General features: G+C 47.4%; 7 protein-coding genes across 7 annotated transcripts; 5 read left to right on the plus strand and 2 right to left on the minus strand.

The window, feature by feature from the left end:
- Nucleotides 1-7,847: 7,847 nt before the first annotated feature.
- Nucleotides 7,848-8,637, minus strand: EI90DRAFT_3075222 (uncharacterized protein). The gene is made up of 3 exons (XM_039061555.1): nt 8,422-8,637; nt 8,021-8,314; nt 7,848-7,963 (listed from the first exon to the last, which is right to left on the minus strand). The coding sequence occupies exons 1-2, from the start codon at nt 8,433-8,435 to the stop codon at nt 8,161-8,163; spliced, it is 168 nt and encodes a 55-aa protein (XP_038911695.1). The 5' UTR covers nt 8,436-8,637; the 3' UTR covers nt 7,848-7,963; nt 8,021-8,160.
- A 793-nt stretch (nt 8,638-9,430) lies between these two features.
- On the plus strand, nt 9,431-10,051 carry EI90DRAFT_3075226 (uncharacterized protein; the record flags this gene model as incomplete). Its single annotated transcript, XM_039061556.1, has 2 exons — nt 9,431-9,709; nt 9,818-10,051. A coding segment is annotated over exon 1 (176 nt), but the record flags the coding sequence as incomplete, so codon positions are not given.
- A 1,312-nt stretch (nt 10,052-11,363) lies between these two features.
- EI90DRAFT_3075229 (uncharacterized protein) lies at nt 11,364-12,171 on the plus strand. The gene has a single exon (XM_039061557.1). The coding sequence runs from the start codon at nt 11,440-11,442 to the stop codon at nt 12,070-12,072; it is 633 nt and encodes a 210-aa protein (XP_038911697.1). The 5' UTR covers nt 11,364-11,439; the 3' UTR covers nt 12,073-12,171.
- A 732-nt stretch (nt 12,172-12,903) lies between these two features.
- EI90DRAFT_3075230 (uncharacterized protein) lies at nt 12,904-13,290 on the plus strand (the record flags this gene model as incomplete). Its single annotated transcript, XM_039061558.1, has 1 exon — nt 12,904-13,290. Exon 1 carries the CDS (start codon nt 12,978-12,980, stop codon nt 13,287-13,289), a length of 312 nt encoding a protein of 103 aa, XP_038911698.1. The 5' UTR covers nt 12,904-12,977.
- A 2,474-nt stretch (nt 13,291-15,764) lies between these two features.
- EI90DRAFT_3075232 (14-3-3 protein) lies at nt 15,765-16,827 on the plus strand (the record flags this gene model as incomplete). Its single annotated transcript, XM_039061559.1, has 3 exons — nt 15,765-15,831; nt 15,883-16,189; nt 16,252-16,827. The coding sequence occupies 3 exons, from the start codon at nt 15,765-15,767 to the stop codon at nt 16,652-16,654; spliced, it is 777 nt and encodes a 258-aa protein (XP_038911699.1). The 3' UTR covers nt 16,655-16,827.
- Nucleotides 16,828-17,267: 440 nt separating this feature from the next.
- Nucleotides 17,268-19,245, minus strand: EI90DRAFT_3075233 (uncharacterized protein). Its single transcript, XM_039061560.1, has 3 exons — nt 18,787-19,245; nt 18,142-18,735; nt 17,268-18,091 (listed from the first exon to the last, which is right to left on the minus strand). The coding sequence occupies exons 1-3, from the start codon at nt 19,181-19,183 to the stop codon at nt 17,442-17,444; spliced, it is 1,641 nt and encodes a 546-aa protein (XP_038911700.1). The 5' UTR covers nt 19,184-19,245; the 3' UTR covers nt 17,268-17,441.
- An 11-nt stretch (nt 19,246-19,256) lies between these two features.
- EI90DRAFT_3157335 (chitin synthase) lies at nt 19,257-26,257 on the plus strand. Its single transcript, XM_039066105.1, has 14 exons — nt 19,257-19,671; nt 19,721-22,126; nt 22,179-22,754; nt 22,807-23,132; nt 23,192-23,546; nt 23,610-23,829; nt 23,879-24,001; nt 24,049-24,498; nt 24,552-24,575; nt 24,628-24,717; nt 24,776-24,840; nt 24,894-25,060; nt 25,111-25,768; nt 25,822-26,257. Exons 1-14 carry the CDS (start codon nt 19,328-19,330, stop codon nt 25,919-25,921), a joined length of 5,904 nt encoding a protein of 1,967 aa, XP_038911701.1. The 5' UTR covers nt 19,257-19,327; the 3' UTR covers nt 25,922-26,257.
- Nucleotides 26,258-26,461: the final 204 nt, after the last annotated feature.

Here is a 26,461-nt window from a genome sequence, read left to right on the forward strand (position 1 = left end):
GGGTGTATTCAAAAGGCCAAAAACAGACTGTCACATGACATTATTGGGTAATATGTCTTTGTCAATCAATAGATTCTCAACATTATGGTAATATGTTTTTGTCATTCAATACAATTGTCATTTGATGACTGAACGGTACAGTGTCACGGAGTGAGGTTGGGAATAGATTGCCATTTTGAGAATGAAAATCTCCCACCTCCAGCAACGCGATCGGGATATTACTCTGATCTCCTTCAATGCAGGTCATTGGGACCTTGAGGCTTTCCGATGTTGAGAAGATAACAAGATTACACATGATACTATCTAATATACAAGTGGGATCAAGCCGCTGGATGGCGGAAATCATACAGAGCTGGTTTGGGTTTGAAGCGCTGTAGGAGAAATAACAGTCACACTATGGAAACCCATTATGGAAATATGCCAGATAAATCACAAAACCTCATATGACAAGTAGATATAAGAAAACAGAAGGACACGAATTTTTACGAATTATTATGACTATACGTGATAAATCGAAAGAAAGAAAAATAGCAAAAATACTTCAAGCTTACTATCAACGAGACGGAATTCCCGGGGGAATTTATAGCAAATATTAAAACAAGAATTAGGACAATCGACCAAGATTTGACTATAAAAACAATCAGAGAACCTCCACGGAAACTACTTTCCCACATCCACACACGTAGCCAAGGATGGAAGTACCACAGAACAAGGATTCCTCAGGAACTAATGCAAAATTCAAAGTCGTGTTTATAATAGGAAATGTAGATGTCCCCCAAACGGACCCAATGAGAGTAATTACAGGGGAAACTACCCATAAACGACGGAGATATGACTAAAACTCCTGCAAAACGAGGACAATATCTAAAAGGCAAGCGCGAAAATTAACCAGTAACGACCAAGACAAGCTTGATAGGCCATTAGAAAGGAAGGAATCTAATCTTAATCCTCCCAAATTTTCATAATAAAAGGATCATGCGTTAATGAGATATCCAATAATGGGAATAGTGACATCAAAAGTCCGAGCTCAGGGAAAAGACGATGTTTGCGTAGGATCCATAATTAAAACATACAACGAAATTTACACGGAAATTGTTAAAAATGGGGAACTATAGTTATGCAAATTTTCAGCCCAAACGGTCCAGCCGTTGTGAAGTTATACCCATGACGGGAATATAGAAATCCGCATCATGTGTAATGACACGTGAGGGTGGCGATGCGCAGGGAACCGGCCGTCAGAACTGAGATCCGCACTTCGGCAGATCGTGAAGACCAATTTCCATCCAAATAAGGAAGAGCCCGGTCAAAACAAAGCACGGAAAGTGCAAAACAACCTTAGATCATGAGGGAAAAATCTGAAATAAATCACAGAAGCCCATATGAAAGAAATAAAAACCCGTGCATATCATAAATCCCAAACAATTAAACGGAAATGGCGCCCGCATAACGAACGACTATGGGAATGACGCATGTGATTACCGAATGTGCGTGCGAACTTTTGCTAACTCAACGAATACCAGGAAATAGGACACAACCTTAGTACCATTGGAAAGGTGGGAATAAATGAAAATTTATGATACCAAGAACGTGAGAAAACATCCAGAAATGAATGAGATATAGGGACATGAAGTTAGAAACCTGAAAAACGTGCGGGAAAACAGCTTCAAGAGGTCCAGAGTCCTAAATAAAATACATAAAAATATGATATCTTCAAGGACGACCTACTATAACAACGAACAATACATATGGAGGATTAGGATGTGATAATACAAAGGGGAATCAGGGAATATGAACGAAATTCATGAAAACCACTAAACTACGACGGATCATGGCGGGAATTTTAGGGAACGATATTCTAATGAGGTGGAGAGCTATAACACATTCGTTTGAGTAATTCTTGACTACTAGCAACTTTTTCTTTCAGTTTTAAACCTGAATAATTCACTCATTTACCATTTCAGTCTCATTTTAACTAAATGTCACTAAATAAAAATGGAATAAATCAGCTGAAGGTCTCAGCACAGCCATACGCATAGTAATGCGAAGTTTGAATTCAGAATCATCGAGTCATAGCAAATTTAATGGTATATATAGGGAATTTGAAATAGGTAACTGCGGCAAATGCAGTGCAGCCAAGTTCTAATTAGCCATTAAAATAGCTTAGGCGAGGGAGGACAATAAGGATTCTAGGCGCAGTCTGACCGCAGTAGAACCGCAGTTCAGCACAGCAAAAGCGCAGTAGAACTATAGTGTGAAAATTTCATTTTTTATTCAGTTTGAGAAAAATACAGTAAATAAATCCTGTAAATAGAAGGTAGAGCGTGAAAAAGGAAGGTGACCCAAGGAGTATAAAAGGGAGATCCTTTCTGCGACTTTTCGCCCCCCCTCAGAGAAGTAAGAAAATAGAGTATTATTTTTCTCAAGCATTTCTGGTTGTCACTCCAGTGCGAAAAAGTGATATACAGTTAAGATTGCCACTGTAGTAAAAGGCAGCAATTAAGGAGAGAAATATTAAGTAGATATTTCAACAGGAGAGCTGGTTAACACTCCAGATTTCAAAGTGTAAACACAAAACAGTTATCTTGCTACTGTTAAAACAAGCAATAAAATAAGACAAAAATAAAACAAACCCAAGGGACACTCCAGACACAATCCAAATTCATTAACTGAATAGAATCTTTGAAACTTCACCAAGTAGAAGATTAAATTCAAGTTTAAATCCAAATTAAACAATGCTACTCAGAATTACACCTAGACAAATTAAGAAATTTCAATAAAGAAACAGCTCCGCTGTAGGAGAAATAATATTCAAAGAATAAAACAATGATCTATCAGAATAGTCAACGAACAGGTGACAAGTTCAGACGTTTAACAGATCTCATGATCTTTATGAGACTGGACAGACATTAGATCATTATAAATTATCTACACCCATGTAGTATGAGATTTAATCTACTACAATCATGCCTAGAACTTGGCATAGGTGTAATATTCAAAGAATATAACCCTACAACAAGAAAATAGCACATAGATGGCAGAATAAGAAGGAACATTGGGAAAGAAATGTGAATATCTCGGGAACCAGTAAACTTTTGACTGTAATCTTTTTACCATCTGAAAGGACTGTTTCTTAACTTTATCCACGGTTTTGTTTCATTCTAAAAGCTTCAACACTGACGGAGATATCGCTCAAACGGCGAAACACCTTATAATTCATATATATTTATTTGCTAATTCTTACAAAAAGTAATGTGACTCAAGGGAAATATATTGGCGCCCGGAAGTCTGGCGGACCGAATACCATATGATAGAGTATTCCCCGGCGCGGGCGGACAGTTTTTGATCGCATCAGAAGAGGAGAAAATGCTAAAAAACCGGATCTTGTATATTATCCCATGATTCATCAAAACTTTTTGATTTTAAGCTCAAATAAATCGGAACAAAGGAATGATTGATGATCTGGATCTCGGATCATAAGCATGAAGTGATTCAGAAGTCTGCGGATCGGTTAATTAATTGGGAAGGCTCTAGAACATTAGTAATGATGTGGCTTCACAAAAAAGGGGTCAATTAGAGAACAGTCTAGAAAGTTCCTTTATAGCTGAGTCATTTCTAAAGATAACCGTTCGTAATTAAGGCGGTGTAGAGTATAGCTTCAGCGCTACAAGATCCCGCGAAGATCGGCCCAAAAGACAAAGAAATGAATTACTTATTGCTGAGTCATGTCCTAAGTCCATTATTAAGCTTACACAGCCCAAGCCCCTATATCATTCTAGAACTATCTATAATACAAATGTAGCACATGTAACTAGTGCAAGGCGTGGGAGTAGAGAGGCCTCTGAAAAGCATAAAAGGCCGCCGCTTCTGCCCCCTCTCAAACCTCAGGTAGAAATAAAAGTTTAATTCTCCTCACCAGTGGTTGGTTCATTTGCTCCAAAAGATAAAAGCAAATATTAGTTGTTAGCTAATATAAAACTAACACGTCACTCTAAGCGTGAGTTAGGGTCAGTTAGACACAGCTGAACAAAAGTGTCATAGTGAGAATTAGTGAGAATTTGGTGGAGGGACTTCTTAATTGAATAATCTCTCAGCAATACTTGGTTATCACACCACAGGAGAAAAGTGAGCGATCCTGAACCTGCTAGATAACTAGCACGCACTCTAAGCGATAGAAAGAGCAGTTTGGTCACTCCTGTATTGAGTAACATTTATTGCGGAATTATTTTATTAGTAGTTTCCCTTCAGTAAATTATCAGGAAAATCACGTCCTACTGAAAAGTGGTATATCTAGGTGTAATATTGACTAGAAATCATAGTAAAGTCAATATAAAATTTTATCCGTAGACGATCTATACGTCAGGTGAGATCGTTGGGGGATGTTTATTGTTGTTTAGACAGTAAACAATCATATATTTGGCAACCAAAACACGGTCAGTACGCAAATCAGCACAAACTCTAATATCGTTATTGGACGTAGGAAACTGGTTACATAAGGTGATCCAGCTCTGCTCCTTCACCGCAGGGCTCGGTTTATCTGTAAGTCAATTCCCAGGAACTTTAAAACTAACCCATAAAAATAGAATTAGCCAAAACACTCGGATTGGTACTATATTTACAATAAATAATACTAGTACACTTCCCCATCCTAACTAAAGAACCAGGGAACAGCTTGGTGGTGGTCTTGTTTGAACCTCCCAACTGACCTTCCTTTGTTCTCTCCTTCAACGGCAACAGCAAGGGGCTCTAAATGGCTCTTTATCCTAGAAATTAAGATTCTAAGTGGAATTATTGCTGGCAATATTGTATTAGCGCGCTCACTGTTTTAAGTCATTCCAAAAACAATTATCTTCAATAATGGAGATGATTTGGCAGGCTTTATTCACCACATCACGCCTAGTACCAGCAGAAGACTCAAGTTCACTCCGGCTTTTCAACACTATAGTTCGAAAGGAAGCCTCTAGGAGAAGAAGACATTGTATGGCCAATACATGTGATGTCCATCGCGTGATTACAGGCCGAATGAGGGCTTTTGCTTGATGTGCAGTATCGCGGATAGTGCGCTGCTCTCTATATAGCAAATGAAGTGCCAGACAATGGTTATTGAACCAATTGATTATCTCATTAGCCTGTGCCAATCGCAATGACATTTCACCATTATGCTTAATATAATCACCCAGAATTAGCTGCATCTATGAGAAATGGATTACTGTGGGGAGCGATTTCAATCAGAGGAACATACCTGATGGGCATAGCAATCTGTTACTATGAGCCATGGAAAAAGATCCAATAATCTGAGACGTGCGGCCCTGGATTCTCCCAATGCGTCTGATACCCATCCAATGAGCCTCAGACCTAAAGTGTCTTCGATATAATCCTTTTCTTTCTTGATGCGTGTAAGTAGGTTCTCAGCTGTCTTGCGTTCCCCTGTGTTATCATACACATTTGTCACCTGCACCTTTGAATGATTGATTGATGAATATGACAGCGAAGTCTAGTTCCGCTAGTAACCTACCATCCCTCTTGATGAGATCATAAATGCAACTAGGTGGTTCCGCAAAGTATCCTTCCACCCATCACATTGCCCAGTAGCATATGCACCCTTCATCAACCGAGTCAACTCCTCTTGTCGTTGATCAAATTCTGTGGTTAGAATCCATCCCGAAAGTTTGTTCCGATTTGGAATTCTGAAGGCTGAGTTCAACATTGAAAATAATTTGACAACCTCTGGATCCTCAACACAAAGGAAGGACCATCCTGCAGACACAATAGCACGAAGTAATTGTTCTTCAAGTGCTACTTGTTCTTCATTTAACAGTGTGGGAGTTGTGGGTGAGGTGCTTCGACAGCGGGGAATATGAGCTGGAGGGACAAGCAGCATTGCAGAGGAAGATGCTTGGCTATGAGTTGATGACGGGTTGTTGACAGGTGTTATATGGACATGAGGCATCGGACTTGTTGAACGCTGGTCTAACCACGCTTGTCCTTCAGCACACCCCTCTACGGAAGTGTGTGTGCATTTCACAAGATGATGAGCCAGCTTTTCTACTGTTCCTTGAATATCGGATGCGAGTGCAAGAGCTTATGTTTGCCATTTGATGAATATTTCTCAAACCAAATTAATGAGATATATGCATACCAGCTTCATGTAGTTCATCCGCTGAGCGTTGTAACGGGTCTATTGCCTAGACTCAAGACAGAGAGAAGGGGGAGGGTGGTAGTGTGCGCGGGTGTGGTTCGTTGGGCCAGGTTTTGGTCCGTGGGTGCTACTGAGTCTGCAAAAACCTCAAACAAACACTCACCTACGTCTCTCTTGGACGTCAAGGCTGAGTATTATGATGTGAGGGGTCTTAGACGTGAGCAACTAGCTCAGAGGGGGCGTTAGGGTCGTGGATGGCGTCTTTGCCACTTGGATGCAACTTCTGCTTGTCCCTTCACGGGTCTATTCAATACTAACTTGTTATGTACAAGCTGTTATCTATTTTATATGAGTTGGAAATGAAATGAATGGGCTGGGGGAATGTAAACGGGCCGTTAGGCAACCGTAAATAAAGAATGTCCAATTGGGAACAAAGAAACAATAAAAGAAATATGAATGAATGGGGAAAATGCGACAACGGGTCCGAAATGGGAATTGTGAAGATTAACTCCGCAACGGTTCGCCACAACACCCGCCTATCCTCCCGTCAGCAACCTCCTCGTCTCCAGCTTTCCAACGAGCCCTTATTCGTCCCAATTGGTGCAGTGGTTCTTGAGATGTGGAGAGGGGGTGAAATTGGCGGCGTGGTTGGGCATGGGAATTTTGCTTGGGGTTGTCGGGAATGATGGGGAAAATAAGGAAAAATATGGAGTGAGTGTATGGAGTGTTGGATAGTGATAGAATGAGTATCGGGAGCGTCAGCGGATATGTACTGTGTGTTAGTGACCAAATTCCGCAGAACCCGACTTTTTGCGGTACACGGAGTTGTCCCCACAACAGCGTCGTTGTGTAATGCTTCCAGTTGAGATGCCCTCGGAATCCTTTGCCTCCAGTGTCCTTGTATGCCAAGCCACGCATCCCTTGCACTTGGCAACGCAGTGACTTTTATTATTTCCATAAAGCCTTTCAAGTTGGTGGAAGTATTCCCACATAGGACTAGAAATGCCCATGGTGAACTAGAGGAGGATGGGGGGTGGGATTGTGTGGGATTGTGTGAAGTTTTCAAAAATCCTAACATGAAACATGGCAAATCAGGCAGCAAAGTCACAGTTGTGTAACTCAAGCTGTAGTAGAATCATGCTCAGCATCTCTTGTGTGCTAGCAAATAGTCATTACAGCATCTAATCCATAACAAACAAAACATATCCTATGAAGAAAGGTTGCGGACGGGTCTGAATATCGGGATCCCCCGATGAAAAGTCCGACTTACACTGACCGTGGGAGAGACTTGTGACCATCTAGTCAGACTCACGGACTTCGGTCTTTGTGACCGTTTGTGACCAGGTCTGTACAACACTGCTTCTAAGCGAGTCAACTGGGTCGGGGCCGCTGGCTGTCTCATCGTGTGCAAGGGGTGTTGTAAATCATAGGAAAAACCGAGTGAACCGTTCTCTGGGCTTTCATGGGCATCAGATCCAGTTGTCTCCCTCTCTGGAAAAACTCTAAGTGCATCGATCGCACTGAGGTCAGCAAGCTGAAGATGGCGCCTGATGATGCAGTCTGGGAGGCCACAGCAAGAACCCCTCCCAGACATGTCCTCCATGGTAGGGGCAATGGGCAGATACTGTTATTGTTACGAAGTCATAGAGGCTGGAGTCCTGCGTGGTGCTTAGACTGAGATCGGGCGATGTTGTTCTCGGCAATTTCCGTACTACTTCACACATCGTTCACTCTACCTGCGTGTCACCTAGATCTGCTCATTTTCTCCCAATTCAACCTTCTCTTCCCTCCGCAACTAGCCAACCTCCCCCCAAACATCCTTCCGAGGCAAGTACTCATAAATCTGCAAGGTCATGGACACTCAGTGTACTGCTCCACCAACAGCGATCCTATGAAGGCCTCCTACCTGGGCATGTTTCAACGCATCTTTACGCGTCTTTGCGCATTTTCACATGAATTTTCGCAATTTTATGTGTCTCTAACTCATTGATGAATGAGATATAATAGCTTTTCCTAGAAATTCATTATCCAACGGCAAACAAGAGTTTCCCAGCCTCCATTATGGCATTGCCCAAAGGCCACACTTGTGGTGGAACGTGGTCACCATTATGACAGCCCCACGACAGAAGAAAGCCCGAATCAATGAACCTGGCCCATCTCAGGCCAAGGCCCTGTACTGTATGTCACGGTGTTGCATGCAAGAGTTGAGCTTTGCATCTGCTACTCATAAGCTTGTTCCTCTGTCATCTTACTCTCAGACTCATGACTTCTTGCATTTTCATTAGGTTACGTGGACCATGCTTGATCGAGTCAAAGCTCGGGTCGTACTTTATTTCTAGCTCGCTGTTCAAATCAATCCCCATCGGTTCTTTTTCTCATTCATGTCTCTCGTAATTCGACCTGATAGAAGTAGTCTCGATTTCACTGTATATTACCACGAAAATGGTCGGAAATGACCACAAATAGCTGTGTTTTTTACCAATCAAAAATGTCGTAAATGACCAAGTCGGAGCAGGTAAATTACCAACTGCACCATGGTAAATTGACCGTTTACCATCATTATCGTGGTCAAAAACGAAGAAAATATAGGTCATTTACCCTCAAAAGCGTGGTAATGGAATCCTGGTAAAGGACCATGGATTTGATGGTAAAATATTATTCAAATCGTAGTAAAAATGATAGTATTTTACCATCTTTTAAATGGTTTTTTACGCAACTCCAATTCCCACTGTGTCTTGTTGAGCATGGGTCGTTTGCTCTCGTAGTGGATTCACAATTCTCTCTGCCCCAACCAATGAGTCAGTCGGTTCGAGCGCAGCGGTATTTTTATTTCCAGAATTGTGGATTCTCACGACGACTTGACGAATATTATTCCGATCTTATCTCGTGACTTGTGCAATGCGTTCGCTTTCCTAGGAAACATCACTGCTACGACAAGGTGAGTCAAACAAGTTTCCTTCTGGCGTAGCCCTCCACGGACACTTGATCCGCGGGGTCAGCAGCCACTATCGCATGAAGCCGGTTGGCAATGGGCCGAGTTTATCCATTTCGACCCCAAGACTTATCATTTTTCAAAATGATTTCTGTTTCTTTGTCGCCTAACTAGGAAAGTCGTTGACCTTCTTCCCCTATTGACTCACCGGCGGTGCTCAGCGTTCGACCAAAGGGAAACCGAAATGGTACATGGTGGACGTGAAGTTCGTCAGGCGATTACCAAATTTTGTTCCATTATGGTCACTCAGGGGAATAGCTATTGCCGGATTGTTAGCTGAGGGGTTGGGTAGAAGGACCGGTAGGGATTCCAGTCCTGCGCAAGCGGTTCACGGCTCTGCGGTGGAAGGGCGATGCATCCAGTTGGTGACCATGGCGAGGAGAACGCAGATGAAGCATCTGCCACTTTTCACGCACAGTTCCGCATACCCGAGTGCCTGACGGCTGAAGATGTGAGAGCTATCCGAGACATGACTCTTCTAAAGCGGGGCCGACTCAGTGTGCAGGCTGTCAGTCTGGAAGCGTATGAGGCTATCGTGAAGATGAGGAACATGGGGGGGTGGGAGGACCCGGGAAGTAGTGCTTGGAAAAGCATCGCTATCAGTGCTGGGAAGGGGAGCAAGAGAAAGGTGGGAGGGGAGCAAGAAATTGCAAAAGGGGATGGAGATGAAGGCGAAGATGAAGATTTACCGTTGAGAAAGCGGACGCGGCGGAGCCTAAGTAGATTGGTGTGTGCCGTAGTGATCGACTGTGACTGTATAGTTGCTGCGCTGGCGTTTGCCTTCAGCTCAGGCCAGACGCGATTCTTTGCGAGACAGCATGATGTGCAGCAGTTGGCCTCAATTATCTGAACTGTTTACCGATTGTATTCAAAGGGAAGGGCATATGATGTTTTATGTAACTTGTGGTAGGCGTATCTGCGGTTCTGGGCTCATATCGATCTCCGATGAGCGGGACCGGGATGAACCAGTGCCCCAAAAGTATGGCTCATTGTTACGCAAATACGGGCGTGTTAGCGATTGAGCAGCTCACTCTGCAATTTTGAAAGTATTCTGGCTCACCCCGTAAGCATGATGAATCTTGGACGTCGTCCCCTTTTCACGAACATGCATACATTTACGATCTCAAGCTGAATTAGATCGCAAATTAATACTCGGCCGATCGAATGACAAATGACTGAATGAATTTGAAATCAAAGGAATTTGGCCATGGACTGTGGGAAATCTTCCCCTCGACCACAAGCACACACAATCATTCTGCTTCCTCCGCCACCTTCCACGTCCACCACATACTTTGTTTATTCCCGCTCTATCGCTCTCTTTCCTTTCCATATCGCCCGAATCAAGGGCTATGAGATCCTAGTACAAATCATATCTTCACATCGCTCTGACTGTTGCTATCAGCTCACTTTTTGCCTACATCAAACAGATCATCGCTATCCTCCAACTCTGATCCAGCTGCTTTCTTTCGTTTCCTTTCTTATCAGCTAAAAAAACGCTATATACACTTAAATCTATCGCATCTCATGTATCAACATTCTTCTGCGGCGACTCCATCTAAAGACGACGATCTCACTGAAGGACTGAGGTTACAATTACGCACGCCTGTGCAAGGAGGACCTCCGTCGCTTTTAGCAGGACAGTACTTCCCCAGCGATGCGCCTACACTGGAACCATATCATCGACCGTCAGTGAGTGCTTCAGGAGGCACCCAAACCATTGACGCGCATCGTGACGCGGATATGCACCGAACGTGGGGAATCCATGATTATTCGAATCGACAAGGTCCGTATTTCCGGTCTTTTTGATATGGTGATACGTCTCTTCAGGGCCTTCGTGCCTTCGTGCCACTGCTCCTCCTTTCGAGCACACTCCGTCCCTTTCGTTCTCTAGACTCTGGAGCATTGATAAAAGTTTGGTCGCGGGTTTGAATATAGATTCGGATAACAATACGGTTTCTCGCGATTGGCCCACCCACAACGATCCTGAATTAAGTCAAGCCAAAGATAACGGCAGAGGCAATGAAGGTGCAGTATTGATTATAAGTGCTCCCGACCGTGGCGGTCGTGGGGACGAGCAGGGGGTGTTGGTAGCAGGACAGGTTCCTCTTGCAAATTATTCCATTGGTTTGGGGTCGAAATCTCCGCGAGGGCCGGTTCAAAAGGTGGGCATGGCTCAATTTCAATAACCCGCCAATCCGAATCCTGATCGATGGTCGTTTGTGACTGCCCTCGTGCCATCTTACTTTACTTGGTCACAATATTTCGCCTGCATCCCCCCTTTCCCCTTCAAATACTCTTTGCTCGCATACTGATGCAGAGACCTGCCTCTTCTTCTGGCCAAGGCACTGCCCCTCCCCGCACGTTGGCGCCTGTAAGAGACCTCTCCCCGCGTAGGGATGTTACACGTACGACCAGTGGAACAGCTAGTGCTTCTTCTGGGGGCGCCCATCGACGGCCCGGCGGCGGCGGTAGGGGTCACGGTGATGCAGAGCACAGTATCTTCGTGGGTGATCTCGCTCTGGACGTGACTGCGGAAGATCTTGTCGATGTCTTTCGTAACCCATCCATCGGGGTCCCCCCTCAATCAGAAGATGAACCAAGACGACTGATTAAGCCATTCTTGAGCTGTAGCAGCGCAAAGGTCATGTCCGAACCAGAGACCAATGGGAGCAAGGGGTATGGGTTTGTGAGGTTTTCAAACCGGGATGAGATGGTGCGCGCTTTAGTCGAGATGCAGGGTGTTTACTGCTGCGGCAGGCCAAGTAGGTCGACTGATATTTGTCTCGTCCTCACATGCCAGCCATATGCCCCAAGGGCGCCTTTCATTGCGGTCCTCCGTATTGTGTTCCTTTTCCTCCCCCCAGATTCGAGCGTGGGAACTGACCGTTTTCCTCCGCCTCCTTCGTCACCTTCCATTTTGTCGCTACCATACCAGTGCGTATAGCAAGTGCACCATCAAGATCGAAGCCGCCAATCGCGTCTGCCACTACCAGTCGGGCATCCCCACCGCGTCCCCTTCCCCCAATAGACACATCTTGGCGTGAAGGTCCACCATCCGAGAGTAACTCCCGACCGACGTCGCGACTTTCCACCTCCTTTCCCCCAATTCCGCCTTCTCCTCAGCGTTCCTCCGGTCGCGGGCCACCGCAGCCCTCCCCTATCACCTCTTTTTCCCCATCATCGCCTCTGTATCCTGGTTCGAACGCAAGCTTGAGTCCCCCAAATTATCGCAACACTGGGAGTTCAGCTGGTCAGGCTCAGGGACGAGGGCATCGGTCCGGGGTATCCAACAGTTTAAGTCCGGGCGCCGGAGGGTCGAGGCCTTTAAGCGCCTTGTCCCACCGCAGCAGTGCGGGAAGTGGTGTCAGGCCAATAACAACGATAGATGATGTGCCTAAGCCGTTGCTGAGACAGATCGTGACTCTTGCCAAGGGTGGACTTCTGGATCACCTCGTTGCCGATGACCAATTCACATCTGAGGAAGATGGAGAGATTGCCAGCATGTTTTCTTCCCTCCCTCAGCTTCGGCAGGCGTTCGGCGTTGGAGTCGGGCCGCACAACCTGGCCCCAAGGGGCTCAACGAGCACATCTCATTCTTCTTCCCCGCCGCGTTCTTCCCCTGCTCCCGTTTCGACACTGGCGTACGAGCGCCTACATGAGGTCCGGTCTGCAACTTCTACTTCGCAAGCACCAACGCGGACCTTAGAGATATCTACGAGTCACTTAGGGATGCCAATCGATAGGGCATCACCGTTGTCCAGCGCAGCGAATACGTCGCCACTTAGAGATAGTGCGAGTGACATTACAGGCTTTTCAGTCGCTCCTGCCTTGAGTGATGCGGGTAGCTTTATGGATGATGATGGTAATGATGATGGTAATTCGGTTGAGTGGAATACGACCGTCTTTGTTGGTGGGTTGTCCTCCGCTGTGACGGAAGAGGAGCTCCTTTCGTGTTTTGGAGTCTTCGGGGAGATTCACTATGTGAGTTCTATCCTGGATGCCTGGCCCCATCGCTTGGTCACAAACTGTAACATGACCAATAGGTCAAGGTTCCTCCAGGGAAGGCATGCGGCTTTGTTCAGTATGTACGCAAGGCGGATGCTACTCAGGCGATCCAGAAGATGCAAGGTGTTCAGCTCGGTGGAAGACCGATTCGGTTGAGTTGGGGTAGAAGCCAGGCTAAAGCTGTCAAACAAGCCGCTGCACTTGCTGACAGCGCAGAGAAGTTGAGTCTGGGCCCAAACGCAAGTTCTTCCAGATTGCCGCTGTCTTCAGATGAGCACGTTAGACGGGTTCCCAGCGTGGCGGGGACCCCGATAATTGTCCCTACTGTAATAGAACCATCTCGTCAGAGACGCGCGCCGCCTCAGTCTACCAACCGCTCATCTACTTCCTTCGCCCGCCCTCTTACTGTATCCACGGAGCTTTCCTCGTTTAGTAATCCTAGGGAGATCCCTCTTCGTCTTTCGTCTAATCAATCGTCATCCAGGACCCCTAGTGGGCGAGGAATCGATATCAGTATTGCCTGTCTCCCCCACGATTCGGGTAGCCGTTTCTTGTCTCCAATGTCTATTCCTGCAGGGATGTCAGTACACCAAGGTGCGGGCCAGCATCGACGGACTCCGTCGCCTCACTCTAGTTCGATGAGAGGAATGGGTAGAGTGTTCCCAAATTCTGCGCCCCTTCGAAGCATGAGAACGGCCGAGGGAATGGATTTGGAACAGATGCTGACGCGTGTCTCCCCGGAGGCAATGGCGCAGCATAGCTCATCATTCTTGCAGCAGCACCCGGGGGGCATGAACGATGCGGCGTATCTTGTGGACAGGCATGACGAACTGTCTCGGATATTCGATGGCCAGTTGGGAGCGAGTCGCTCGCGAATGGGGGGTGAGTATATTTCCTCAGAACACCATCCTCCCATACCTGCTCCTAGTGCTAGAAGAGTGTACAACGACGTGTCAGAGTTTGAGATGAATGCTCCAGGGTTCGCGGGTGGTGTGTTGCCGGACGTGGGGATAGGCGTTGCTCAATCACAGCAGCACGTCTTGCGGGATCAATATGATGTTCCCCAATCCCGGGATGCGGTAGGATACCGTCAGCGACAGCAATCGTTCCACGATCCCTTTGAAATTGGGCCAGGGTTCTCCGGGTCGAACATGGGTGTATGGTATGGCCCCGGGTCCTCTGCCCTTCACTCTAATGATGACATCTCCCTTGATCCACAACGGGTTCTGGAAGAGCAATCCGATCGACCGATGCAACCTGGTACTCGTTCAGGACGTCGCTAAGCAGTTGTGCATCTCCCTCTCGTTTCCCTGAACAATGAGTTTGGTGGAGAATTTTTGATGTACCTTCATTTATTCAAGGCGCAGATGATGGTTACATCGACTGGTTCAGTTTCTGCACCGAATTTTCAATATTGGTCAGCAGAATCATCTCGCTTTCTTTTCAGCTGTTGGGAATCCATCCAAGCTTTTACTCGCTTTCTTTGTCATCATTTGCTTTCCATAGTTAATTTTCGTCGCTCCTCCTTTGTTGCATATGAACACTCTACGTACACACTGTTCCATCCTTGGTAAGTTCAGAGGATTCCGCTCTGAGTCGATACCCCGCAAAAATCGTTATCGTACGTATTCATTATGGTTTCTTTTTTTTTGGTGGAACCGCCCGTAGCTTTCGCTGGGTAGGTTTGCTACCATTCATCATGGTTTCCATCAAGTCGATGCTCTTCTTCCCACTCTACACTTTCGCCTATATCATGCTCCCGTCGAATAGCTTTCTTTTCTCTGGTGGACCTCCAATAGCTTTCTGGTTGCGCGTCCGCTGGTATTTATTTTGAGTCGTTCTGGCTCGCTCCGGCCCTTCATTCTGAAAAATGCCCTCATCGACATTGTTTTTTCTTTGTTGCAGTACCTCCTGTGTCTGAACACACGTGACACGACCGCTGGCAAACAGTCGGTCTACCCTTAGTGGGTGGATGGTGGGGTAGCAGGGGTGCGATGACCCTTTATATAATTTCAGACAGCCTGCAGCTTGATCGATTCTAATTTGGTACCATCAATGACCCTAAAGGGGGTTAAGAAACAGCATAGAATGTCTGGCGCAGTTCCGGTGGTTTTCGAATGATGATAAATCTCTCTTATTACCCCGCGGCCTCGTGATGACGTGGCAGTGCGGCTATCCCGTCTTGACACCGTAGCGTACATGAGGGGATAATCTAAGCATTGTGGTATGGTGTCTGATTGGTATCTTCGGGTGTCAGCGATCCTCGGGTTCTGTAATGTCTGGGGTATTGTCGTGGGATTGTTTTCGAATACGACGATGCTGAGGATGGGGAATTAACGGAGATACCCCCTAACCACCGGTGATTAGCGGTTGAGCCCGCTAACTCCGAGTGGCAGAGGGTTTAGGGTAAGTAACCCTTTGCCCAGCCAAGGAGCATATAAACCTTGACGCTACCAAATCCTTCGTGTCCCCCTTCATTCCTCTTCAACGATCTGTAAGTGATGTCGCTTCGAAGCCCCGTATATGGCCAAGTCATTCCTGATGATAATCGCGTGCATATTTCTAGATTATCAAAGTGAGATCGCACTCGCTCGCTGGATTATTCGTGTCATTTCCTGACGTACAACATAGATGGCCGAGTCTCGTGAAGACTCTGTTTACCTTGCAAAGCTTGCTGAACAGGCTGAGCGTTACGAAGGTGGTTGTTGAATATTTGAATTATGTGCAGTTGCTCATGGCGTGAATGAAGAAATGGTGGAGAACATGAAGCGCGTCGCTTCGTCCGACCAGGAGCTTACAGTCGAAGAGCGTAACTTACTCTCGGTTGCCTACAAGAACGTCATTGGTGCCCGTCGCGCCTCATGGCGCATTGTCTCCTCCATCGAGCAGAAAGAGGAATCCAAGGGCAACGAGGCTCAGGTCACCATGATTCGGGGCTATAGAGAGAAAATTGAGTCCGAGCTTGCCAAGATTTGTGAGGATATCCTTGACGTCCTCGACAAGCACCTCATTCCTTCTGCTGCCTCTGGTGAATCTAAGGTCTTCTACCACAAGATGTAAGTTTCACGAACTCCATGTCTAACTTTAGTCATTCTCTGACATATTTTCGGCTCGACAGGATGGGTGACTATCACAGATACCTGGCTGAGTTCGCCACTGGCGACAAGCGCAAGGATTCGGCAGATAAGTCGTTGGAAGCCTACAAGGCTGCTTCAGACGTTGCTGTCACTGAACTCCCTCCGACCCACCCCATTCGCCTTGGACTTGCCCTCAATTTCTCTGTCTTCTACTACGAAATCTTAAACTCACCCGACCGTGCATGCCACCTTGCGAAGCAGGCGTTCGATGATGCCATTGCTGAGCTTGACACCCTCTCGGAAGAGAGCTACAAGGATTCGACGCTTATCATGCAATTGTTGCGTGATAACCTTACTCTCTGGACTTCGGATATGCAGGAGTCGGGCGACAAGGCTGAGGCTGGCCACGAGCAAGCAGCTGAGGCACCAACAGAGGAAGCTTAGAATTAAGTTCTTTTGCTGTTGTTGTTTGATGGCTTCCTATCAGTCTTCTCATCGTGTCGATGGTTCGCGTTCTTTATCACATATCGTACACTGCCCCGCCTTACCTCTTCTCATCGTGAGCGCCGCCACCACTATATCGCATCCTTATATTACAATTTTTGTCTCTTGAACGCTAACGCAAATGAATACGAATTTTCCCGATTAGTAGTTGCTTGATTGTCTGAACAGTCATTGTTGCACGCGTCTGACACGGTGTTATGGTACTTGAAGTTGAAGCTCGCCTGCGAAACACTTTCACTGGCTAGTTTCAAACCCGAGCTTATTGTGTTGAGCTGTAAGCAAGCTGCAAAAAAAAACGGCGCGCCCGACTTGGATGAATATCATGAAAGTCATGTGATTGTTCAAAATGGCAATCAGGTGTGATCACATGACTCATTTGGCAATTCAACAAAATTCCCGCAGCGGGTCCTACGTTTTTTTCTCCTGGTTGTCTGAATACTTCTCGCAGAAGTCGTACCGTGTCATGTCCAGAGCTCCGAGATAACGCAACATAAGCGTTGAATGGCGTCAGTCCTGTTGGTAGGGGGTGCAAGATCGATCAAATGTCCCCTGAAACGCTGGTTCAACTCATTATATTTTGCTATGCGTGTGAACACGACTGTGAAAGACATGATTGCTTAAAGTCAGTACTAGAGTGCGATGCTGCGACTAGTTGCAAAGTAGCGCCATGTCATGTGCAAGCAAGGTCATGGTTGCGAAGCAACCTTTCTAGTGTATCATATGCTTTTCAGAACCGACCTCTTACAACATCTGAAGTTGAGTTGGCCATCATTTTCACCTCTTCGCCCTCCTTTGGTGTGAGGGACTCATCTGCGGTTATGTTCGCTGATAGCACCGCAGTCGTGGACTCAGCGTCGCTCTCCACTGCCCTTGCTATTTCGCGATTCTCCAATGCTCTAAGTCCCTGGCCATCCTTCGGGATCCGCGCGGTGTCCGTCACCAGCGCCGAGTTAACCTGCTGAAGTAGCTCTTGGAGCCGGAAGGCCTCTGTCATTAGTGTATCAGATTCCTCCTTGAATACAGCCTCTCTCTCTTCAAGGGGGATGTCTTCTACGGGCTGCTTTAATGCAGATCCCGCCTTCCTCTGACCTGTGCGTACGACGTCCATCCAGGTGAGGCCACGTTTTTTCAATTCAGATGTCAACTCGTCCTTCAATCGTCTTGGTGTGCCAGCTCCCTCGTAGGCGAAGGAGGTCCAGAGTTGGATGGCGGTGGCACCTGATTCGGCGAAGGTTATGGCATCAGCAGCGGTCGATATACCCCCGCATCCGAAGATAGGGACTGAGCCTGGGAGAAGTGTCCGCAGAGTTCGAAGAGCTGCAAGCGATAGGGGCATTAGGGGTGGGCCAGAGAGACCGCCTGCCTCCTTAGACGGCGCTGGTAGGGATGGGTTTGAGTCTAGACTGGAGCCACTTTGGAATGCTAACCTGAGAGTAATGATGAGGGTCGCTGAACAGTTGTATTGCTTACGATCACACCATCGATCCCGCTCTGTCGTACAGCTTCTGCGATCCCTTCAATATCGTTTGCGGACAAATCAGGGGCAATCTTGACTACAAGCTTGGGGCGTTCCCATTTGGTGCCATTCATACCGACTTGACGTCTGGGTAGCTGATCACGTTCATTAATCACGGCATTGAGAAGTTCAATAAGTAGACCGGGGGATTGCAATCCGCGCAGACCAGGTGTGTTGGGCGAGGAGACGTTGATAACAAGTACGTCCGCGAAGGGACCAAGGGTCCGAACACCAACAGTGTAATCATCCACGGAGTCAGGAGCACTCGTTTTGTTTTTTCCGAGATTGATGGCGAGAATTCTGGATGAGTACAGATCATGGCGTAGAGAAAGAAATGACCGAATTCGGGAGGCGACAAGCGCGGCACCGACTGAGGGAAAGCCGTAGCGATTGATGATAGCGGAGTCCTCTTCGAGACGAAACACGCGAGGCGCTGGGTTCGGGGACTGAGCTTTCGGTGTTACACTTCCTATCTCGACCCAGCTAAAACCCAAACCGAATAGCCCTAATAGACGCTCGGGATGGGTTCCCTACATGGACCTGAGATCAAGCTCACCTTTAATCGCTTCAGCATCTTTATCGAATCCTGCGGCCAAGCTCACAGGACTCGGGAGCCTGTGACCCCAAATTTCTGTCTCAAGTATTGAATCGTCAGGCAGATCATCTGTTGGGACGAAGCCACCCGCGAGTGCTTTGACAGCAAGTCTGTGGCATTTCTCCGCGTCTAGTGAAGCCCTGAGAAGTGGGGGAAACACATGGCGGTGAATAATTGAGCGTGAATCAAAGTAGTATGCAGTGAGAACAATTCCCGAGGCGACAAATGCAAACACTCGAACAGATGTTTGTAGGCGACTCGGGAGGGTAGATGGAGTAGATGCGGGCCGAAAAAAATGGGAACGGATGTTCTTGGGGCGCGGCGGACGCAGGAATCCAGCATTGTACCGGAACACCATTGAAGAAGTGGGCGCGCTCTTGCGTTGGAATTGAGTTGGGGACACGGTGCATGTGATGTCACTGAACGCCTGAGCACGTGCCCGCGGAGAACGTAAACAAGTGGCTGGCAACGTAAACGTCGCCCTCGTTTGTACCGTTCAAAAATGTCCACGACCGACCCCACTGGAATCATAGATCTGACACAGCTCGTGACGGGGACTTCCAACCGTGTGTATCCATCCGAGGATGCAGTTGTTGACGTTCTCCAGGCCCGTTTTCGGCGAGAGATGCCGTGGACTTGGATTCGGGACTCAACCCTTCTTTCCATCAATCCCTTTAAGGTCTTGGAGAACGTTAATGATGCGAGCAAGAAGCAATACCAACAGCTCTACACTGATGTCGCACCAGACGAAAGTGCCCCGGTTTTACAACCCCATGTTTACGAATTGGCTGTTCGCGTATACCTCACAATGCGACGACGACGGGAGTCACAGAGCGTTATTTTCTGGTGAGTATTCGCCTATATTATTATACAGTGTTTCTCATACGCTTCCTAGCGGAATCACCGCCTCTGGTAAATCCCACAATTCACGCCTGCTCTCCGCGCAGTTATTGCGATTGTCGACTCATTCAAAGAAGGACGCTCGCCTGGCAGAACAAATTCGTGCTCTGGAAACTGTTTTAGAATCGTTTGGGCATGCTAAGACTTCCATTAACCCTTCTGCAACTCGGTATACGCGCTACACAGAATTTCACTATAATGACAAGGGTCGTATCGAGGCTGCCCAAGTCCTCGCTTTCGCACCAGACAAAAGCCGTCTTCTTCGATTGTCCAATGACGAACGCACGTTCCATGTCTTTTATCAGCTTCTCGCTGGTGCCACACCGGATGAAAGGGACGCCTGGGGACTGGAGGATCCCTCGGATTACGCACTTCTGTCTTCCTCGGGTTGCTATCGCCTCCCCAGCGGGCCTTTCAGCGATGATGCCGTCAACATGGGGGATTTGCGTGCCAGCATGAAGGCTCTGGGCTTTAAACCAAAGCACATATCCTCGATTTTCTCTCTTCTAGTTGTCGCGCTCCTGCTGGGGAATCTCCAATTCATCGATTATAACACGAAGGAGGTTAATTATGAACCTGCCCGTGTATCGAACCCCCTTATCCTGGATAAAGTTTGCCACCTCCTTGGTGTCGAAGCGGAGGAATTGCAGGAGGTTCTGACCAACAAAACCACGTACATACGGAAAGAAGTTCAAATGGTTGTTCTTACCGCTGATCCTGCTGCTGCTCAACGGGACCGGTTGGTACAAGATTTGTACGCAATCCTTTTTGCTTTCGTCGTCGAAACCGCAAATCACCGTGTGGCACCTCCATTATCCGGTGCACGGTCGCCCTTCGGGCAGATCATCCTTTTCGATCAACCTGGGTTCCGATCCCGTGGCTCCATTGGATCTATTGGAGGCCCGGGACCACTCCTGTCGGCCATCGGCCACAATAAATATGAGGAGTTCATCACGAATTTCCAGAACGAAATTGTCCAATTCTTTGTGACCCAGTCTATATTTGATGATACCACCGGTCTCAATTCCCTCGTGGTCTCGGACGGCATCAGTCTTCCATCCATTCCCATCATGGATAATTCTGCGTGCGTTGAGTTGCTTCGAGGCAGTGTCACGAATAAGGGGAGTGTGCCGGGTGGTATATTGGGCATTATTGGAAAGGCGGTGTCCACATCGCACCATGTCAAGAGTGGTGAAAGGCGAGACGAGGAGCTCTTGAAGGATCTTAATTCAAAGTTCTCCGTTCATTCTGCTTTCGGGAGGCCCAATGTTGGTTCATTCTCCTCCGCTGAGCTATTTACAATTAGTCACTTTTCTGGAAGCTGCACCTATGATATTGGCGGCTTCTATGACCGGAATTCGGATTTATTGGATGCTGCTTTCCTTCCCCTCCTTCGATCATCCTCGGACTCGTTCATCTCCAAGCTATTCTCGGGGCCGACCCTTTCCGTCGAGACTCACCGTAATGACCCCAACATCATTGTGCAGGCACAAGTTTCGTCACGTCCGTTACGCCAACCAACTCCCACTGCTGAGCCAGTGGGACTTTCCTTGGACCCGCAGACGATTTATCCAGTCACGATGCAAATTGATGCCGTGATGGTTGGTATAATGCAATCCATTGAGCAAACCCACCGTTGGAATGTCATCTGTCTTCGACCGAATGACTCAGGTTCTCCCAACTCATTTGACAAACGCCGAGTGAAGTCTCAGCTGCGATCATATCTTGTATCCGATATCGTCGCCCGCCGATCCACGGAATACTCCATGCACTACAGCTTTGACGCTTTCTGTGATCGCTATGCATATAGCGACACCGTTGGACAGGACCCCCTCGACCGGATTCTTGCTGTTCTGAATGACTATGGACTGGTAGAAGGCCCAGAGTACGTTTTAGGGCATCAATCTGTTTGGCTTTCTTTCCTTGCATTCAAGTCGCTAGAGGATCCTCTCCGCGCCGCTGAAAAAGAGCGTCGGAAACTTGCCCGTGGCCTAGCCGGGAACTTGGAGACAGAAAGCGTCATTGATGGCGATGACATTAGTACTGCTGGCGACATGGACGTTCCAAATGATTGGAAATCTCCCCTACCTCGCAACAGTAGCTCAGATAATCTCATTCGCACTCAATTTTCTCCTGCACTGACGCCATATGGTACGACGAACGACCGTGGTGCCGGGCCATTCGCCGATCCAGAACCAAGTATCGGATGGGGATCTGAATTCGAGAAGGCCATCGGAACCCCTCGCTCAGAGGCAGCCCCATTAAATGACTCCAACATAGGCCATACCAAAGCTAAAGCGAAGGAAGCAACAACTCTTGAGGTTCCCACGAGTTCTGCCCGGAGATGGTGGGTTCGTTGGGTATGGTTGTCGACTTTTTGGATCCCAAATTTTTGTTTAAGGTGGCTCAGCAATATTTATACCGTGCTTTACGGACTTAAATTCACTTCACAGCCGAGTTGGTCGAATGAAGCGTCCTGACGTTCGCATGGCATGGAGAGAAAAGTTGACAATATGCATGATGATTGGTGCCTTCTGCGGTCTTATTCTTTTCTACATTATCGTCTTTGGCATGCTCCTTTGTCCTGGACAGAATAAAGTCTGGAATACGGCTGAACTTGGCGGACATGACGCTGACAATAACTTCTGGGTTGCTCTGCATGGGAGTGTTTATGACATCACTAAGTTCTGGCGCGGTCACTCTAGCAATGATCCTAGTGTTTCCATCACGCAACAGGACATGCTATCGTTGGCAGGACTGGAATTAACTCAGTACTTCCCCGTCCCTCTTAGCGAAGGCTGCAGTGCATTCGTCACTGATGGCGTTCTGTCTTTGACTCCGGCAAACTTTACACCTGGTGTCCCTCAAGCCATTCATTATTCTGGCGCGCAGACTCTGTATACCGGGACGGACTTGTCAAACTCCAAGTGGTACACTAGCACGTTCCTCCCAACCATGAGACAGTATTACAAAGGCCCTTTTGTGTATTCCAGGCGAGAGGTCGCGAATCAAGCGAACAAGGACGGAAGGTAGGCATCTCGAATATGCTCAATCAATTGCTCCTGCTCATGCCTTGGATAGATACTGGTCGATTTGGAATAATGAGATATTTGACCTCTCTGATTATTTCAATACCCTCACGATCCAGAATAATGCCGCCCAATACAAATTCCTCAATACATCGTTGAGCAGCATATTCAAACAACAACCTGGTCAAGACGTCTCGGACTCTATGAATAGACTGATGGCGTCGTACTCCGATGATGTAAAGGCAGCCACATACGCATGCTTGAAGAACAATTTCTATTACGGCAATGTCGACTTTCGGGACTCCCCACGTTGTAAGGTTCAGAATTACCTTTTAATTGTTGCTTCTGGCGTGCTTTGTGCTACGATTGGGGCAAAATGTAGGCCATTCATTGGTTCGCCTTCTCGAGGTGCCGCAACACTGACCAATTCCATGCAGTCCTCGCTGCTTTGCAGCTGTCGCCGAAGCGAACTCCAGAGCTGCTTGACAAGTTTGTTATTTGCCAGGTGCCTTGCTACACGGAAGGCGAGGAGTCGCTTCGCCGTACCATAGATTCGCTAGCTGCTCTCAAATATGATGACAAGAGGAAGTTGATTTTCCTCATCTGTGATGGGAATATCATCGGTAGCGGGAACGACCGGCCGACCCCGCGGATCGCTCTTGATATACTAGGAGTGGATCCTTCTCTGGACCCAGAACCTCTCCTGTTCCACTCGATCGGCGAAGGTTCCCGACAGCTCAATTATGGCAAGGTATATTCAGGATTATATGAGTTTGAAGGGCATGTCGTTCCGTACGTTGACGTCCCTGCTGGCAACATACCTTCTGACATTTCAATCAACCTCTTACTGAACAGGTATATGGTTGTTATCAAAGTTGGCAAACCGACTGAGCGCTCAAAGCCTGGGAATCGGGGCAAGCGGGACTCACAAATTCTATTATTGCAGTACCTCAATCGAGTGCATTTTGATTCTCCGATGAATCCCCTTGAGCTGGAGATTTATCATCAGATGCGCAACGTTATTGGGATTGATCCAGCTTTCTACGAATACATCCTCATGGTTGATGCGGATACAGTAAGTGCCTCCATGGAGTCACCGTTATTATTTGCTAACACAAACTCAGACCGTTACTCCTGATTCACTTAATCGGCTAGTTGCTTGTACTGCGGACGATACACAGATCATCGCGATCTGTGGGGAGACTAAACTCGACAACCCCGAAGGCTCTTGGTGGACCATGATCCAGGTTGTGTGGCTCCCATTGACAGGGTCCCAGTACTTACTTCTTCATAGGTATATGAGTACTATATATCGCATCATCTTTCCAAATCTTTCGAAAGTTTGTTTGGCTCGGTTACTTGTCTTCCAGGTTGTTTCAGTCTTTACCGAATCCGTACTTCCGACAAGGGACGGCCACTCATTATATCCAACCGAGTCATCGACGATTACTCCGAAAACATCGTGGACACTCTTCACAAGAAGAACCTGTTATCTCTCGGAGAGGATCGATATCTCACTACGATTATGATGACGCACTTTCCGACTTTCAAAATGAAGTTCACTCCTGACGCCATCGCACATACTGTGGCACCTGACAGATGGGACGTCCTTCTTTCGCAGCGTCGCCGTTGGATTAACTCAACTATTCACAACCTCGTTGAACTGTTGTTCATTCCCGAACTCTGCGGTTTCTGTTTGTTCTCTATGCGTTTCTTTGTCTTTCTGGATCTTATTGGGACGATAGTGAGTTATGCCTCCTGGTTTTTGGGGTCCAATGACGCTGATTTCTGTTTTAGATGCTCCCTGCCACTGCTGTTTACGTATGCAGTCATTTTAGCCTTCCTGTTTGCTGTTACCTAGATTTCTTTTTAGCTTGTTTACCTCATCGTGGAGGTGGCCACTAAGAAGACCGCAATTCCCATCATTGCTCTCGTCCTCATCGGGGTCGTGTATGGACTTCAAGTGAGCTGACGAGTCTTCATTTAGGCAACCTCCGCTGATCGGTTCCCTTCCGCCGCAGGCGGTAATATTTATTCTTAAACGAGAATTCATGCTCGTCGGCTGGCTCATCATTTACATTATCTCGTGCGTTGTATCTTCGCTTCAGTCTGGACTACGCCTGCTGAGTGTGAACACAGCTATCCGGTATACAGCTTCTTCCTTCCGCTGTATTCATTCTGGTGCATGGATGATTTCAGTTGGGGTAACACTCGCGTTGTTGTTGGGGAAGGCAACAACAAAAAAATCGTGATTGATGATGATGAAACGTACGACGATTCAATGATCCCCTTGAAGCGATTCAGTGGTACGTATACGCAGGCGGCTATTGAACGAACTTCTTATCCGGCTTCACAGAATACGAAGCCGAGGCGTGGGAGACACGTTCCCACATGACTGAACATCCTCGTCCACGCAGTCCATCCAACCAAGCAGCTTCTCAACTTCGTTCTGATCGTCCTCCACGCTCCGCGTCACCACTCAGCTTTGCACCATCTCAGGCTGCTGATGATTACTATCGTAACACCAATGTTCTCAACCCCAATCGCAGTAATGTCCAAAGCGTTCGTGCGATGTCTCAAGTGGGCGGTCCACCGCGGCTCAATATGCCACCCATCGGCTCTGGCAGTTTCGGAGGTTTTGGTGGGTCTCAAGTGGGTTCCGAATATGGAGGACCCGTCGGTTTCCAGGCTCCTGTGCAATTACCCCAGCAGACAGGGATGAGCATGAGCATGGGTATGCCCAGCTACACAGGTAGCATGTATGGCATGCCACCGATAGCTCCGCGCAACAGCGTTATGACAAACCTGAACATGTTTTCGGGCAATCAGGGGGGAGGGTCGGATGTGAACGCGCCTGGGGGCCCTCGACCAACATCCATGACCCTTACGAGTTTAATGAATCCGAACCCATTCCCCAACGGACCCAGTCAGAGCATGAACCCCTCTGACGAAGAGTTACTTGCTGTGTTAAGAACTTACCTGAGCACGCAGGATCTAATGGCTGTCACCAAGAAGTGCGTCTCACGTAATAAGTTGATAATATGGAATTAACCCTTGCTCGCCTTAGATCTGCTAGAGAAGCGGTTGCTGGCCAATTCCCCAATGCTGACTTGAGCAGCAAGAAAGAATTCTTGAACATCTCTATTGACAATATTCTCTCTTCATGACACTTCCATGATACACAGGACTTAATTCCCCTATCCTATCCATGCATTCTTTGGACTTTGTAGCACACCATAGACAATATGATAATCCCACGATTACTATTTCTGAGGCTGACCTAGACAAGTTACCTTGCTTGGTGGGGGCAGGAAGGTCGCAGCACGGCTTGCCTATTCAACACCTCCTGGGGGCGAGTCTATATCGTACTGCGTCAAATATCATCCGATCATGTTGATACAGATGAAATCTTGATGTAATCGCTACCGCGCATCGTTCGCCTTCCCAAATCTCATTCGGCCGTCATGATTCGCTATCGACCCAGTGTCTTCAATTAGAAACCGTCACAAAGATTTTAGATGGCGTGCCTCGCACTGCAACCTGCACAGCATCGATTTGAGACCCGAAAAAATCTCTCAACAATCAGAGAAAGAGAGGGGATAATATGGTACAAGGATGATATGGTACCCGTAGGGAATGGAAGCATTGACGCAACGCAAGAGAATGAGAAGGGCACCTTCGGCTGAGTCGCAGACATCAAAGACATA

This window comes from Cantharellus anzutake, assembly GCF_015039405.1.
Source record: "Cantharellus anzutake strain C23 chromosome Unknown EI90scaffold_60, whole genome shotgun sequence".
Classification (NCBI taxonomy): domain Eukaryota; kingdom Fungi; phylum Basidiomycota; class Agaricomycetes; order Cantharellales; family Hydnaceae; genus Cantharellus; species Cantharellus anzutake.